The 17,033-nt window shown below is 47.3% G+C and overlaps 1 protein-coding gene across 1 annotated transcript in view; it reads right to left on the bottom strand.

Annotated features, from left to right (window-relative positions):
• MYO5C (myosin VC) overlaps nt 1–17,033 on the bottom strand; it is a 91,164-nt gene that overhangs the window by 43,582 nt on the left and 30,549 nt on the right. The window contains exons 10-19 of the mRNA XM_031453041.2: nt 15,960–16,225; nt 12,242–12,323; nt 9,790–9,930; nt 8,167–8,292; nt 4,833–4,916; nt 3,037–3,171; nt 2,530–2,627; nt 1,581–1,667; nt 1,169–1,280; nt 203–414 (exon numbers count right to left, since the gene is read on the bottom strand). Of these exons, the coding sequence (XP_031308901.2) occupies nt 203–414; nt 1,169–1,280; nt 1,581–1,667; nt 2,530–2,627; nt 3,037–3,171; nt 4,833–4,916; nt 8,167–8,292; nt 9,790–9,930; nt 12,242–12,323; nt 15,960–16,225 (1,343 nt within the window). The remainder of the gene's footprint in view (nt 1–202; nt 415–1,168; nt 1,281–1,580; nt 1,668–2,529; nt 2,628–3,036; nt 3,172–4,832; nt 4,917–8,166; nt 8,293–9,789; nt 9,931–12,241; nt 12,324–15,959; nt 16,226–17,033) is intronic.

Raw genomic sequence — 17,033 nt, 5'->3', positions numbered from 1 at the left:
TGCCACATGGCGACAGCAGGCAGAGGCAGCACTACCTGCTCCCGAGGACACACCGGCCTCGATGCTTGGGGCTGCCTCGGGGACCGCACGCACGCGTGCACGCGCACGTCTGCACCCAGGTCCCAGAGTAAAGGACGCCCGCCCCCTGGAAGTGCTCAGCGAAGAAAGTGCAGTTCCACACGTTCCCTTGGTTCCAACATACCTCACGGTTTGCTGACCCCGGAAGTACCGCTGGATGACCAGGGCGGCTCCTCTCTCCCGGAGGAACTTTTTTCTCTGCAGCCAGCCACGGATGTGCTTTTGTATCACAACACAACCCTGCCTCAGTTTATCCAGCCGGAGTTTCTCTAAATAAGCCACTTGCCCTGCTCTGAAGAAAATTTTGGTTTTACCAAGCTGGTACTGATTAGAATCCTGGAAGACAAAAATGACATAATCAGAAACAAATCTTTCAGATTTTCTACAGTTATTTGGGAATGATGTGTGGAGATCCAAACACACTATAAACATTGTTATTTTGACATATCCGTTCTTTCAACAAGCAGAAAAGTTCTGATCGTGACCTAGAAGTTCATATTGTCACTTGTTTGTTTAAAGCCTCTCTGGGGGAAGAAATGGGCTTGAGGCTGAGGTGTCTGTGGGTTGGGAAGGGGGACATTGCTGATGATTCTTGGTGGGACCACTGGAGACCTCCCGCCTCTTGTATGTGGTTTCCAGAGAAGAGCAGAGGCACCTGGAAAGGCTTGGTTTCCATCTCCATTTGGCTTCCCTTCACCACCGCTTTCCTGGCCATCCTAGCTGCCTCCCCACCTCGCTTCCACAACTCATGGCTCTAACTCCACACTGAGTGCCACACTGGGAACCCCTGGCTTAGTGACCATCTAGCTGACTGTAGCCTAGGCCCAGCCCACGGAAGCTCCCTGTGTGGGAGGACACAGCAGGACAGGAGGACACGGTAGGGCTGGGGAGGCCAGGGTTCAAATTCAGTCCTTCTTGCTGTCAGGAGACGATGCCCCGGGAGTGGTTCTACTCTGGTCTCCAGAGCACACACACGCTCGGGGCACGTTTCCTTGCTTCTTAGGCATTCGTGACAGTCACAGCCCTGAGACAGAGGCAAAGGAGCGGAAAGCATGCGAGAGCCCACGGTCCCAGAAGGAGCAGGACTGACCTGGATGAGCCTGTGCAGGACCACCCTGCACACCTCCTGTTTGTCACTGAAGGAGAGCTCCTGCTTGGTCATGAGGATCCCGTAGCGACTGTAGAACTCGATGTACGTCCACCTGGAAGGTCAGGGCGGACCTAATGAGGCGGGCTGGAGGGAGCGCGTGGTGTCTGTGGGCCCCACAGACCGGGCGGGGGGGGGGCAGCGGGCCACCCAGACTAGTTCGGAGACGGCGGTGGGGTGGAGGGGCCGGGGCCTCTGTCCCACACGCTGCCTGTTTATCGCCCTCTCTGGCCCTTATGAAAGCTTATGAATCTTACGAAAGTATCTGGCAGAAAACAGGGCAGCCCCTCCTCTGATTCTCAGCACAGACCTGAAGTTGGGCACTTTTCCCCCAACACAAGGACTGACAACATACCTGGAAGGATAGCTCTGTGCGCTGATGCGAATCGTTTCTAAAACCCCGCAGGCTCGCAGCTGCTGAACGATTCTTCTGGAGTCAAACCTTAAAGACGACAACGTGAGGCGGTGTTAAGCCGTCATAACTGAGGCACAGGCCCATCAACAGTGTAGCAGGCCTGGCCCGACAGGGAGCTTCTGGGGAGCAGGGTCCACCTGCGCAATCCCCAGGCCAGGCGCCCGGCAGAGGCTTAGTACATACGTGCTGGAGGTCAAATGAAGACAGCACCTCTGTGTTAACAGTTCAGAAAGCTACACTGATGACACAGAGAAAGGAGAAGTGGATTCTGATGGAGGTGACACACGAAGCCTGGTGGGGAAATGGATGAGTGTGGAAGAAACATCCAAGCTCACCAGTCCTGGTGCCTACTGGAGGCTGAGTCCCCTTCACAAGACACCCACAGGTGGCCCTCTGGCTTAGGTTTGACCCACCGGGGACCCAGAGACACAGTCACCACCTCCAGGACAGAGCTCCCCACTTAGGCACCTCTTGGCTCGAGTCAGCTAAGAGACTCCTGACTTCCACTCCTGGGTCTGGGTCTTTGCCTTGGGGCTCCAGAGAACAAGTCTAAGGGCTCATGCCATGTTTGAGGGCAAAACTTCAGACCCCGCTGTGGCCTTTTTCCTACGAACACACACACAAATTCTTACCGTCTAGGGAAATGTCCTGGCTTTTGCAGTTGTACAATCTTTAACTATAGACTAATTCTTTCAAATCTAGGCCCTCTGCTTAATCCTGGAGATGAGAGCTTAGCCAGAGGGGTTGTGCTAACATGATACGTAGAGAGCATGACTGTTTTGAATCATTTAAGAACCCAGAAACAGTAAACTTCAAGATAATGCTAAGCAAATTCTCCAGCATCATGACTTCCTCGGTGTTTCCCTGTCTGTTGCAGAAGAATACTTACTCAAAGGGCAATTTCTCATCATTTGGCTTGATGCAGCGGACATAGTGGGGCGTGGTGGCATTGAGGGTCTCCATGAGCAAGTACAGGGAGCTGCGGAACTAAGAAACAAGGTCAGACAACAAATGGCGTGCTGGAATTTAATGCTGAGATCAAGGTTAAAAAAAAAAAAATGTCCAACCTTGGCAAGTTACTCAAGAAGAGGAAAAATTAACTTCTTGCATAAACATCTGAAAGGTTTCGTCTGTGTCTGGATTTATCAGCATGTCCTGCTCTAGTGGACAGAGCCCTTCCCAAATAGACAAGGGCTTAGTGAATCACGTTACAGTGCAAACATGTGGTTTGCTCAGGTGGGCATGGCCTTAGAGGCTGAGGCATGATGAGCTCCGACTCTTTGCATTTGTATTAGATTTGAAGAAGCCCAGTGCGCATGTCCAGGCCTGGAATGGGTCCCACCCACGCCTGGCTCTCTGCCCTCAGCCCCCTCACCCTCACGCACTGTCTCGGTACCTTGCTTCCCACTGTGCTCCGGAAATGCTTGTTGTTTGACTTGATGACTGGCTTTGCAGATTTAACTGTGATTGCTGAACTGAATGGGGAAGAAGGAGCTGGATTCTCTTGAAAAAAGCTGGCACAGAGATGAAACTGGAAGGAACAGAGAGGGTTTTCATGTCCAAGGTGCTCACCCACAGCCCTCAGCAGATGCAATCAAGGAAATGGTCACAACAATCCCATCTCAGCCTGTGGAGGGTACAGAAACAATCTCGGCCGAATCTCAGTTCCGCAAGGGGGGTGTCCTCACTCGGGATGACTGGTGGCTTCTTTCCCAGGAATGGGAGCAGGAAGGAAGCCATGTGACTGTCTATATGTGGGTATCACTCCAAGTGTCAGGAAGGTAGAAACATTTACTACTTCTACCTCTGTGCCACGGCTCATGTTGCTTCCGTACTTGGAATCTCCTCCCTCCTAACCCCACATTCTCATCCCCACAGATCCAAACCCTACCCATCATTCAAGGTTCTATTATAACATTCTCAGCCCCACCACCTTCACAATACCTTCCCGGATGCTGCAGCATGAATTAATCCCAACTTCCTCTGAGCTTTCTTAATTTTTTTTTAATCTATACCTCTTTTAAGACACATTACTTTCTACCTTGCATCAGTTAATGTCTTATCTTCTCTCTTAGAGTAGATCTCATGTTTTTTCCCTTTAGATTAGACATTGAGAATCTCCTTTGGGGGAGAATTCCTGCCTCATGCATCCTTGCAGCCCCCGTGGAACAAGTGGACCTGAGATCCCCAGGCCTCTGACAGCTGGTGGGCTTAGTGGAGAGACCCATCTGTACTTCACTGCGACCTGTGTTCCTCTTCCAGACCGGACCCCAGGTAAGCTGGGGTGAGGGAAAAACTGGCGAAGTAAGTCAACTAATTTTGGACACAATAGGAATACAGGCCATTTCTACAGTCAATTCTCTGTCGTAAATTCATCTTAATAACTGAAGTTGTCATGGCCTGTGATTTATTTGTGATTACTAGTGGAAGTGCTCAGGCTCATCTGGGAAACTGTCAAAATTTTAAAAGAAGGAAAATAAATATGATAACCAAATTGTCATAAAAATGAAGGATGGTGTATGAATTTTCTTTATTCTCAAATTGAAGAACTTGAATCCTTAAAATTCTTAAATTAAAGGAAATGTTTAAAGAGGAAAAGAAAAAAGCCAGAAGTCACTCTTTGGAGGATACTTCCTCATGCAGAACCACGGATTCGAGGGGCTCACATGAATAGGGCAGCGCTCCGTCTTGCTTTGGTTTCCCTTGGGCACTCACTGAGCACTGCCTACCATTGCTGGCTTTCTTGTTTAAGGCATGTTGCTCCCTCTGGGATGTAAGCTCCAGGAGGGCAGGAACCCTGCCTGCCTTGGGCCCTGACGTATCCCCAGAATCTAGGACAGTGTTTGGCACATGGTCGGTGCTGTGTAAGTATTTGGGAGTGAATGAATAAATTGTGAATTACGATTCTTTAAGTGATCATATTAGCTGTCCCTCCCCTCTGTCACCTGCATGTTCGTTTTCTGACTTTGCATATAATGGACATCTGCACCTTTTCAGAAGCTACAAGCATATTTTAGTGACAATTCTAAAATAGTCACTTTTTTTGTCACTTTTTTTTTGTATAGAGGAGCTACAACTTGCCACTACAAGACAATTAACACACACACACTTGTCACTCTCTCCTGATACACATCGAGATCCACGTCAAGTACATAATGAATAACCTTAATTACCGCTCAAGACTTTACAAACCTTGCTTGCTCTCAGAATTTCAACCAGCATGTCATACACGGTGTCTCTGTTCTTCTCCAGGAAACCTTCACATTTATACTCTACCTATGCGAAGAAAGGAATTCATTATTTCCAAAGAGGCAAAAGCAGATAGTATCTAAGTACCACAGGTTTCTTTTCCTTTTAAAGAAAGATTAATGGAGGGGCTGTAAGGGCCATGTTTTAAAAACAGATTCTATTTCTATTTATCACAGCAACCAAACTACAGAAGCTTAGAAAGCTGGGCCTATGTCATCTGACGGAAAGCCCCAGGCTCTCCCACTGCCTAGACTTCCCATCGGCCACTGGCTGCTGATCGCCCTGCACTCACCTGTTAGTTCTATCCAGCCACAGGTGACCAGTCAACCTGTGCAGTTAATATAAGGAAATCTGACTCAGGGCTCCCTCTGCCTTTGAAGCCACCAGGACAAGGAAGAAAGTTCAGTGGTGTCCTTTGGGTTCAAACAGAAATGTCTTCCTAAATCAGCATTAATGTGGCAGAAAGGAAAGAAAAACAGACCAGCTGACCACACAGATTTCCAAGGCCACAATACCCTTAGAGTTAGGTTTAGAATGGGTCAGTGTTTGCCCTGTTTCAATTTGACTTAGAAAAACCCTCCATGAAGGCCTTTCTGATTTATAAGGCTTTTTGAATTCCTTAAACAACAACACATTCTTGGTGGCTGCTTAAACATTCAAATCTCTGGGTAGTTACAAAGCTACAGTCATCAAAACAGTATGGTCCTGGCACAAAAACAGACACATAGATCAATGAGAGAGCCCAGAAATGAACCCTCATTTTTATGGGCAATTAATCTATGACAAAGTTGGCAAGAATGTACAACAGGGAAAAGACAGCCTCTTCAACACATGGTGCTGGGAAAACTGACTGCTACATGCAAAAGAATCAAACTGGACCACTCTCACACCATACACAAAAATAAATTCAAAATGGATTAAAGATTTAAACGTAAGGCCTGAAATCATAAAACTCTAAAAGAAAACACAGGCAGTATGCTCTTTGACATCAGTCTTAGTAACACTTTTTTGGATATGTCTCTGCAGGCAAGGGAAACAAGAGCAAAAATAAACAAATGGGACAACATTGAAAGCTTCTACACAGCAAAGGAAACTATCAACAAAATGAAAAGGCCACTTATTAAATGGGAAAAGTTTTTTGCAAACGATATATCTGATAAGGGGTTAATATCCAAAATATACCAAGAACTCATGTAACTCAACATCAAAAAGAAAAAATAACTCTACTAAAAAAATGGTCAGAGGATCTGAATAGACATTTTTTAAAAGACGATATACAGATGGCCAACAGGCACATGAAAAGATGCTCAACATTGCTAATCATCAGGTAAACGCAAATCAAAATCACAATGAGATATGACCTCACACCTGTCAGAATGGCTATCATAAAAAAAGGCAACAAATAGCAAGTGTGGACGAGGAAGTGGAGAAAAGGAAACCTTTGTGCACTGATGAGATTGTGAATGGGTACAGCCACCATGGAAAATGGTATGAAGATTCCTCAAAAACTTAAAAACAGAACTACAATATGATACAGCAGTTCCACTCCTGGGTATTTATCCAAAGGAAACAGAAACACAAATGAGAAGATATGTATCTATAGGCATCTCTACTGCATCCCACTGCAGCATTATTTACAACAGCCAAGTCTCTGGATTGTGTATTTTAATACATGATATATATTCTTCACAAAATTAAAAAATAAAAAATTGTAAGCAAACAGGCTGTCAGAGGTGCTGGAATCTGGAGGCAGAGAGGGTGTTCAGAGATCCCTGAGCAAGGACTCTGCTTTGCCCCCTGGGTAGGAAAGTGTCCTTACTAGAGCAGAGTTTGGGTTAAGAACCAGGAACACTGGCTGTCTGTGAACACGCCTTTGTGAATAAAGCACATGGATTGCTGTCCAGATTCTTCCAAGCTTGTGTGTGAGGCTCTGGTATGAATGAGCAAAGGTGAAAAAAATACAGAGTTTTCCTGATCCTGGGAGGTTGTTTGCAGGGACAGTGTCACAGGCGGCTGAGTGCCTCTGCTGGGGGCCCTGGGGACCAAGGGAAAGCGTGTTGACTTGCTGTATCTAAGCACAGCTGTCTCACTTTCAAAACAATTTTATTTCCTCGGCAAATGAAATTGAGGACCTAAGCTAACTGTACAGGGTGTGTGGTTTCTCCCCACCAACCCACAGTCCACACAACATGCTGCATTGTTAGCCCTTTTAGGACGGACTTCTTGGAAGTGCCAGGTGACAAGATTAAAGGTACAGAAACTCTGTACTAGAGAGACGGTCTCTTGAAGTAAATCCCATGTGTGCTTTGCATGAAGGCTCATCCTTTTCCCTCTTTTCCCCATGAGGTCACAACTGTGAAATTATGAAGGACAACAACTAGAAAATATAACTTGATATATCATCATTCATTTCATGTGCATCTTTTCAGGAACCTATCTGAGAAACTCTGAGCACTGAGAGGCAGTCACGTTAAACAGCACTCCTCTAGCCCACAAAGGTTATTACCGCTGTCCAGCTGGCTGTCCCCTCCTCTGCCCCCTCGGGGACTCAGGCACAACCAGCAGACTCTAACCCACAGCAACAGCCTCTAGGACAGTCAAGCACAGGCTGTCCCCACGACCCCCAGGCACTGGCCAGGCCACTGGAGTAAAAGCCGACTGGACAATGGCACAGAGGGCAGGAGCTTCCTTACGGAAAGAAAACAAGATGAGAGCATATTTAGGGCAAGTGGTTATGGTGATTTTTATTTTTTCCTTTCATTTCCTAAGCTTTCTATAATGTGATTTTTTAAAATAAATTTTTATTAAAGTAACATTTTTTCATAAAAAATAGATAAAGAAGAAAATAAAGATCACCTAGAAAGTCCATCATCTTGAGTCAACCTATGTTACCAATGTCATAAATACATTATGACAATAAAAAAGGAAAGCGTTGAAAAAAAGACATACCTTTCAATGTAGGAAACAACTATGCTGTCTTGATTATAATAATTTCATAGAGAAAATAAACTGATAAAAGATTAGTGAATTTACAATAAATTCAAAATCAGAAATGAGGTCCACTGGCAACACGTTTATCTTTAAAGCAGTACAACTTAAACTCATGGACTTTGTGATAAAAACAAATTAAGAATTGTTACACACACACACACACACACACACACACACACACGCACGTATCCTTCATCAAAACTACACGCTAAGTGTGGCAATCCCACCAGCAAAGTCCCCGGCCTGCCTGCTTCTCCCAGGAAGACGGCACCGGTCCAGACTTTACCTTATCAGCAAAGTGCTGGATGATAAAGGATGTGTTTGACATTCTGGGTTTTTCAAACAAAGAGTTCTTGTTGACAAAATTATTATACAGCTTTTGAAGCCAGTTTTCGTCAGTTCCATGCGGTAACTGGAAGAGAAAAGCAAACCAAGTAGCAAGTAGGAAAACTAGAGATGAAAGATGAACAGAGGCAGGGAAATGCGCTAATTATAGGAAACCAAGATGAGCTCCCACCTCGGAGGGGGTTGCGCTAGATCTGAGGCTCCTTTCTAAAAAGCAACTCTAGGCATAAATGTGTCCTTGATCTTAACATTCTTTAGAGTGATATTTAAACAGACGTATCAGTGCCTTTTTGGAAGAACAAGATACTATTGACAAAAAAGAAATGGTCGTATAATAATGTAAAAATGAAGGGTTTTATTTCTGCAAATTTGGCAGTATTTTAGTTTTTCTTCTCAAAGAAGTCCAAAGGTTCAGGAAAAGGTAGCATGGACTCCATTAGGTGAACATGGTTTTTATTCTCAGTTGAACGGGGGAAGACTGGAACCCAAACGTAGTCCTCCCCATCCTCTGCCTCAGGAAAATAGTTTTTCTTTTACTTCACTGCCTCGTTAATAACTATCTCCTTGAAATAAGACCTTACCTACTCAAACTAAGCTAGTTGCAAAACTTGTTCTTGATACTGGTGATTTTGAAGCCATCAATTACATTCAGCCTGAATTCACATCTAATAACCCACTGCGTCCAAATGACTCCTGTATACGTCTTTGTGACACTGGTCACCCAGGGGATGTCTCTGTAGAAGGGGTACAAATATGGCCTAGAGGCTACCTTGGCCTCTGCACCCTTCCCCCAGTAGATCACTCCAGATGTATGGCCCTGATGCCTGCCTTCAATCTCACATCACTGCAGGGGCTGAAGCACAGGAGGCACCAGAAAGGACAATCTGTGAGAAGAAACATGGGATTGAGAACTCTAGGGAGAAAATGCCAGGAAGTCTTCAACATAATTATTTTGAGGGGGTACCAATAAATCTTTGGAAAAGAAATAAGATATATATTTAAACATCAAAATAAACCAAAAAATGAATACTGTCCTGGGGACTGTTTTTTCCTGTGGCCCCATGGGGGACAATGCTAGGCTGACTCACTGTGAAGTTGCTCCTCCCAGAAGGTAATAATAATACTAGGAAAATTCCTAGAGACTCTTTTCTCAGTTTTATGATGTTGATTTTCAGCTGCACCTCCTGATGGGTGACTCATAGAATCAGGAAGTAAAACAAAACTCAGTTCTTGTTAGTTATGAACAACTGGCGTGTGGCCACCTGCTGCTTCCATGTCCACTCCATATATCTATCCCTGGGGACAGCTTCAAAGGGCTCCTCCCTGCTGGGCATGACCTAAGAGGTCACGCATGTCACCCAGGGGTGGGCTACACAGGCTGAAGGTGGGAGGTTCACCCAGCTCCCTGAGGTTCCTGCTATGGACTGCTGTCCCAGCATTAATATCCAACCAGTTGATAACACATCTGGAATTTACATGGACATTAAAAAAATCCATTTTGCAATACATTCATCTATGACTACTCCAAAGTTGAAAAAAAAAACCAATGATTTAAAAAAGTTACCAAGCATTCTTCATCCAGTAACTCCAAAATACCCATTTTTGCTTCAATCAAGTCAATAACTGGTTGATTGTCGTAAAAATCTATCAGAGTCCAAGGGATATCTTCCTTCATGTATTCTTCTTGTTCAAGTTTAAAGACGTGCTAGGAATCCAAAAGTTAATACAGAAAGAAAGAGAATATGAGTGTGTTTCTGAAGAAGAGGTCACAAGTATTTGGACAATGTAGACCATGACTAATCTGTAACGTTTACATAAGACCCTGAGGTTCACGCCACCCCCTTGCCTGTGATCAACGCTGCTGAGGTCCTAACGTGGGTCTAGCTGTCATCTTCCCGCCCAGACTGAGTGGGTCCCCACATCCTGGGGTGTAAGGCCTGGCCAGCCTGCCACCTCCAGCACCCAGGGTGGTTCTGGAGCCCCTCCCTGTACACAGCCACAGCCACTGTCCAAGGCAGACCCAACCTCTTTGTCTCGGTGGGAGCCAGCCTGCCCCAGAATGCTGGCTATAGGGCCCGTGTGAGAAGCCAACAACATGGAGAGCTTTGTTCACTGCTTGTCTGGGCCATGAGGGTGTCAGGGAGGCTTCCCAGAGGGCTGGCTCAGGTCCATCCTGGCTGTAGGTGGCAGGAGGGGCAGGGGCTGTGAGGAGAAAGGCTCCCACAGGAGAATCTCAGTGGGAGCTGCAAGGAAGCCCAACAAGTGGTGGTTGAGAACCAATGGGCACCCGCACAGGCCAGAGAAAGAGAGCGTCCCAGAGTAATGGGGGTGGCGTGGGGGGCGATGGGATGAGACTGCAAAGGATGGCAGAGGCGAGATCGCATCAGCCCTCTATGTCCCCCGGCCCCAGAGAACCTCGGTCCTGTGGCCTTTTCTTAGGGGCAGTGAGGATCTATGGAGTTCACGAGGAGACCTGGGTTCAGGAAAGATAACTCGGTCTGGAGGTGGGGATGGTTTTGAAGAGGGCAAGACTAGAGGCAGAAAGCCGAGTCAGGACCCAGCCCAGTGTTCTGAGGTGGCCGGGCACTGTGGGAGGAAGATGAGCAGGAGCGAAGAGGTTGGGATGAACATTAGGCTCAAGACACTGGGTCAGTGGTGATGCATTAACCACAAAAAGGAGTGTAGAGGGTAAGGAGGCTAAGAGGGGAAGGTGGTGCTTTGTCACTGTTCAGCTCCCTGAGGTTGCCCAGGTGCAGGGTCTAGCAATGGGCTGATTTATGGGACAGGAGCTTGGAGAGATGGGCTCACTAGGGCTTTTATGCTGGTATTTTTAACGTATTACGCCTCCCAGGAGGATCTGCACATTGATAGATTACTCAAAAAAAAAAAAAAAAAAGGAAAAAGGAGGAGGATGAAGTAGAAGAGGAGGAAAAGCAGAATTAAAAAAAAAGAAAAAACGGAATTGCAAACTTTGATATGTATTTGGGGTGCGGGATAGTGTCTTGTAAATGTATTATTTGAGGTTGAGTCCTGGGAGGGCCAGGATCTGCAGATACAGTTTGACTTCAGGTGAGTTATGCTGCATATCCACTTGGAATAAACCTTAGTTTCAGTTACTAAATGCTAAACTTTCAGAGAATCCTTGAGAATGCTAACAGAATAGAAATTCGCAATGGGATGAAATCTAATGCTTACACATGGATTAATTCTGGAGCAAGAAATAGGAAAGCAAAGAAACATTTGCTGCGTTTGAGTCAATGTTAGGTCTTCTCTTCACCAGAATATTAGGCAGATCTTACTGACCCATTTTCAAAACAGAGAAACTGAGGCTCAAAGAGCCCAAGGTCCCAGAGGAAGGAGGTAGCAGAGCTGAGATTCAAACCCAGTTCAGTCTGAACACAAGCCCATGCTCTCCCTGATGTCACACCATCTTCTCCTCAGGAGCTGTGTGGGAGGTGCTGAATTTCAAAAGACAGGCAAGGAGTTGTCCAGGTGGAGATGAAGGGATGGGGAAAGGACAGGGCAGGTGGGTGACAGCAGAGAGAGAAGCAGGTGCAGATACCACAAGGACAGGAGCCTTGGGGAAACTAAGTCATCTGGTCTGGCTGCAGGGGGGGTCTGTATCCAAGAATGGCAGGTGCTGAACTGAAATGGAAAAGTTGGCAAGTGGCTCCACAAAGATGAAATAGGATGGGAAGTTGCAGTTTCAAGATAACGGCCACAAGGTGGTGCAGTGACCCAGCATGTAGCTCCTTTAATAACTGGGAGGTTTGAAGAGGGAAGGAGCCAGACCGCCTCTCTGTGTAAAAACACACACACACACACACACACACACACACACACACACACACACACACACACACACACACACACACACACACACACACACACACACACACACACACACACACACACACACACACACACACACACACACACACACACACACACACACACACCACACACACCACACACACACACCTAACTACTTTCAAGAAAGCAGAAAAGTCACCTACCAGGTTGAACTGCTGTTGCAGCTTTTCGTTAGCGTAATTAATGCAAAACTGTTCAAAGCTGTTCACATCAAAGGTTTCAAAACTGAAATACAGTTTAAGTAAGTTAAGACATAACTTGAAGGACTCACATATTTGTTTATATTTAGTATTTTTTGACAAACTTCATAGCTTAAAAGTTTTCTGTTTTCTACAAGTCTTAAATATGCCTCAAAGCTTCTGGTTAAACATCCCAGCAGTTTATAAATCACTTTTTTTCAGGCTGACCCCGGAAGGAATCTGGTGTGTACAAAGCACCCACTTGAGGCAGGCATTAAAACAGGTGCATCACATTACGGCACATCATTTAATCCACACAACACTGACATCAGCGTTATTATCCTCACTTTATAGATGAGGAAATAAGACTCCGAGAAGTTAAGAAATTTGCCTGAGGTCACAGAGCAGGGTCAGACTCAGCTGCCAGCCCACCTGCCTGTAACACCTAGGCTTTTGGTGAAAAGGCACTGCTGTTTCCTGTTCCCCCACTCTGCTGAAGTCAGAGGCAGCACAGTTTTGCCACCCCCAGGGGTGCTTTCATAGTCCTTGGAGGAAAAGAGTAAGGGCATCTAATACCCATAGCCCAGCAGACCCCATCAGGTCCAGGGCAGACACGCCCCACCTTCATTTTCAGACTTTCGGTGGCTGCCTCTGGAGTTGCAAACCCACGAGCTGAGATGAGGCTGGCAGGTGACAGTATGGCGAGCAGGCTGAACTATGCGGAGCCCGTGATAACCAGGACTGCCCTGCGGGGCAGCTGCTACTCAGCTGCAGCCAACTGTGGCCATGGACTCATGCCGGTCAGGATATGAGATCACCTGATTCCCAAGAGAATCCAGAAACCTGGACCCTACGTGAATTACCCTGCTCTGTGAAACATGCTGTGGGCTGGATAAAACTGGGGCACCAAATTCCCCACCTGCCAGGAGGAAGCTGAGGGCTTCCCTCACCTCACCCTAACACAGCCCTGGGTGGAGGGCTGCTGGGACCCCGCTGCTCCACACGAGGGCAGAAGAGAGACTGACCATCGCAGAGTGGTGCCAAACACAGTCTGACCCCAGCTCTTGGTGCCTCTAAAACCTTGGTTCTTAGTCACTCTAATCTGAGAAGTTCCTGCCAAACCCAACCATGGGTCCCCTGGGAGTCTCACTTGATGGAGCCTGTGTGGCTCCGTTCAGAATTCCTGGGCAGGTTAAAGGACGGGACTATCCTCCAAGCAGCTCCAGGCTGACTTGGAGCAGGAACAGGACCCACAGTCCTGACAGCCCTGTTCCACACGGTTGGGCCATGGCTGCGCCAGGAGGAGAGTCAAGAGGGCCTCATCGTGCTTTGCAGCCCACAGCCAAGGCCAAAGGCCAGACCCCCCAGAGCAGGGGCAGACCGTCAGGCATCAATGACTATTTTCCTGTTCACATCTGAACAATGCTTATTGTTCTTAAAAAGACTACACGATTTCTTCCACCTGACCTTTGTAATAACCCGTGAGAGAGGCCTCATCGTACAGACACAGAAACTGAGGTTTGGAGAGGTTTTGTGACTTTCTGACAGCCACACAACAGGTATGGTGTGGTGCCCACTCCCAGGGGTCTGACTCCCAGCTCTGGCCCTTCCAACTCTGGGTCCAGAACAGAGACGTCTTGCTGGATGGGGAACCACAGACTTCACGTCTTTCTGAGCTGAACTCTCAAGGCTCACAGCTTCAGCTTTAATGGCCTTCACCATGGCACCTTTTCCTTTGAGGCTGCCTTATTTCCAGATCACCCTGAGCTCAGGTCTCCCAGCAGTCACAGGTGTGCAAGGATGAGGGCTAGCCTGGCCCTGAGAAAGGCATGCAAGGGTTCACCCTAGATAGTAGCAATCTTACTTAAAGAGGAAAGCTTATTTTTTGTAGGGGTACAGTGAATTCGTGGGTGTCAGTAAGCATGTTACTTTTATCATTTCCAAGGAGGAATTTTATATTAAAATTAAAATTTTAAATATACTCTAACAAGTTCTTACGAATTTACTATTACTCCTGTCTCAGGTTTGCCCACTTAGCCAAAAATTCAAATTCCTCATTACATGGTTTGTCGACCTTGTGGATCTGATGCCTGCCTGCCATTCTCCTGACTCACTGCCCCTTGTTCTCAGCTGCTCTCCTCTCTATCTCATGTCTGTTAACCCCTAGCACATCCACCTGCTTATTCCCCTGGAATCATCCCAGTTTCTAATTAGCTGCTTGCCTCCGCCACTAAAATTTAAGTCCCAAAAGGGCAGGGACCATGCGTCTATTCTGTTCACCCATCACACCTGACACAATTTCTGGCACACGAGTATTTTTCTTAAATGAAATAATCTCAAAATGAAGGGCTGTTTATTTTAAAGACATTTTAAAAGCACAGGAAATAACAGAATAATGTAACAATCACTTATTTCCACCACAATGAAATAAATTATTGTTAAGCAGGAATATTCCCTTTTGAAAGTCTCTTTAAATGATTACTGGCTGCCCAAATCTTTTTTTTTTTCCAGAATTAACAAGGTAAATAATTTACTAGACTATTGGCAGTGCCTCACTATTTTATAGCTGTTGACATATACTATTAACTGGGAGTCATATGTAGCTTAGAACCTAAGTTACGCAAAGTCACTCCCCTGAGGCACCATCTCACATAACAGCCATGGGAAAAGCTGACTCTCTGTTTATGGGCAGAAGTTCCAGGCCGCCAGCCCACCCAGCAGCAGCAGCACGCCAGCCGGCTGGTCTCCTCTGTGTGGGGAGGGGAGGGGAGGTTGAACTGCTTTTCCCGGAGTGTCAAGGGATACACCCCAATCTGGGTAGAATACCCTGCGATGCCTTCCGTAGGACCATCTACCCCTCCTTCCCCTGAGAAACCAGGGTTGGTCCTGGGAGCCTGGAAGGGTGGGTAACCCGAGGCCAGCTACTAAGGAACAAAAGCCTGAGTGCTAACCCCTCAGGGCCCGCCTCTGCGCCAGCCCTCACGCACTCTCTCTGGCTATTCCACAAGCATCTTTGGCACGAGTCTGACCTGGGACTTAGAAAAGTAGGACTGAACCAAGAGGAGAAGGAAGGAAAAAACTCCAGTGTGGGAACTTGGTCTCCCAAATGAATCAGAATTCTTGGAGATTGGGGCAAACACACAAACCTTACTATCCAAGAATAGAAGAGGATGTAGGTGTGAGGAGGCTCTTGGTAAAAGGCCTGGGTTTGTGTTTACCTCTGGCCCTGTGAGCGTGGGCGGGGGCAGGACCTCTGGGGCTGTCATTTCCACCCTATGAAATGGGAAAGGTGTGTCAGAGCTCCACACCTCGTGGGGCCTCTACAGGGAAACAGAAGTGGGTGAGAGCTCGTATAGCCCTGGGTTCTCCCACCAGCAGAGCACCCATGAATGAGTCTTCAAAGCCTTAACTGTTCCATTCTGTAAAATGGGGATAATTATAAGGTTGTTTCAGAAATGAGAAAGTGCATGGAAACCACTCAGCATGGTGGCTGGCCATTATTAATTTAGAATTCACTGAATGCACTCTCAATAAAAGACACTGTAGCTTCGGGGATGATATTTAACATCCATACGTGCTGATCATGTGGAAAACAAAGGAGCAACCAGAATAAAATGATTTAAAAATAACAGGCATTCGACATTTAAACGAGGAAAGACAGGCTCACGGAAGAGAATCTTACCCATAAATGTCCAAAACACCAATAAAAGTGTGCTGCTTGCCTGAAAACTGCAAGGCTTGATTAATTCTCTCCACGATGAAGTCAAACAGGTGCGCGTAGATCTTTTTGGCCAGTGCGTCCCTGGCGTTGGCAGCCTGGGGCCTGGTCATGGGCTTCACCACCGTCTCCGAGGCTGTGATGATCTTGCGATTGCAGAGCCACTGAGCCACTTTGTCACCCTCCAGGCCCAGGAGCTCACAGAACACCTTCAGGTGACTGTCGCCCTCCTTTGAAAGATAAAAAAGCACAAGGGCCTCCCGGTCATCTAAACTGGCACCAGCCTGTCCGGCTAGGCCCCGCAGCCCCCGCATGACCAGGCCTCAAGAGACAAGAGCCAGGCCCCGGAGGGAAGCCGGAGGGCTGGCAGGGTCCCCGAGCCTGCACCTGGTCCTTGCACCTGGTCCTTGGCAGGGCACCCCTGTGCTGATGCCAGGCCGTCCTGGGCTGGGTCCCACCTGGACTTTCGCTCTGGCCAAACAATGCAGTGATTTAAGCCACAGAAGCAATCTGTCCTCAACTCCTGTGCATGTGGACACAGCCTTGGGGCCTCTCTCTTTCCTCTGCATCACACCCCAGCCACCGGTGAGAGGGTGCACTCACCCTGTCCCTCCTTGTGTGGTCAGGGTTTGCCCAGGGGTCTGGCCCAGGAGAGAGCTGGGTGTCCTTGTCAGAGGACCTAGTGGGCTCCCTGGGCTGAGGCAGCTTCCCAGCCAACGTAGGGCTGTGGAGGAGGACTTTTCCTGGACATACGAAGTGAACCTTGTTTCTCTTCCCAGCCTGGGCATGAGACTGCCTCAGTGGCCAACGGACAGGGGAGGTCTGCTCCCTCTGTCTTCAGGCAGCATGGACAATGGGCCCTTGACCCTAGGCAAGAAGATACGAGCTCATGAGTCTGAGCACTGTCATTCCTCCCGGGCAGGGGAACTTCCGGGCAAGCTCATCTGTAGACACTGTCTCAGCCGGTTGGGAAAACCATGCGATGACTGCATTTAAAAAGCATTGGATTGTGGTGGAACGAACAATCTAAAAAGTCCT

This window comes from Camelus dromedarius, chromosome 5, assembly GCF_036321535.1.
Source record: "Camelus dromedarius isolate mCamDro1 chromosome 5, mCamDro1.pat, whole genome shotgun sequence".
In the NCBI taxonomy this organism is placed as follows: domain Eukaryota; kingdom Metazoa; phylum Chordata; class Mammalia; order Artiodactyla; family Camelidae; genus Camelus; species Camelus dromedarius.
This window is presented reverse-complemented; position numbering and strand designations above follow the sequence as displayed.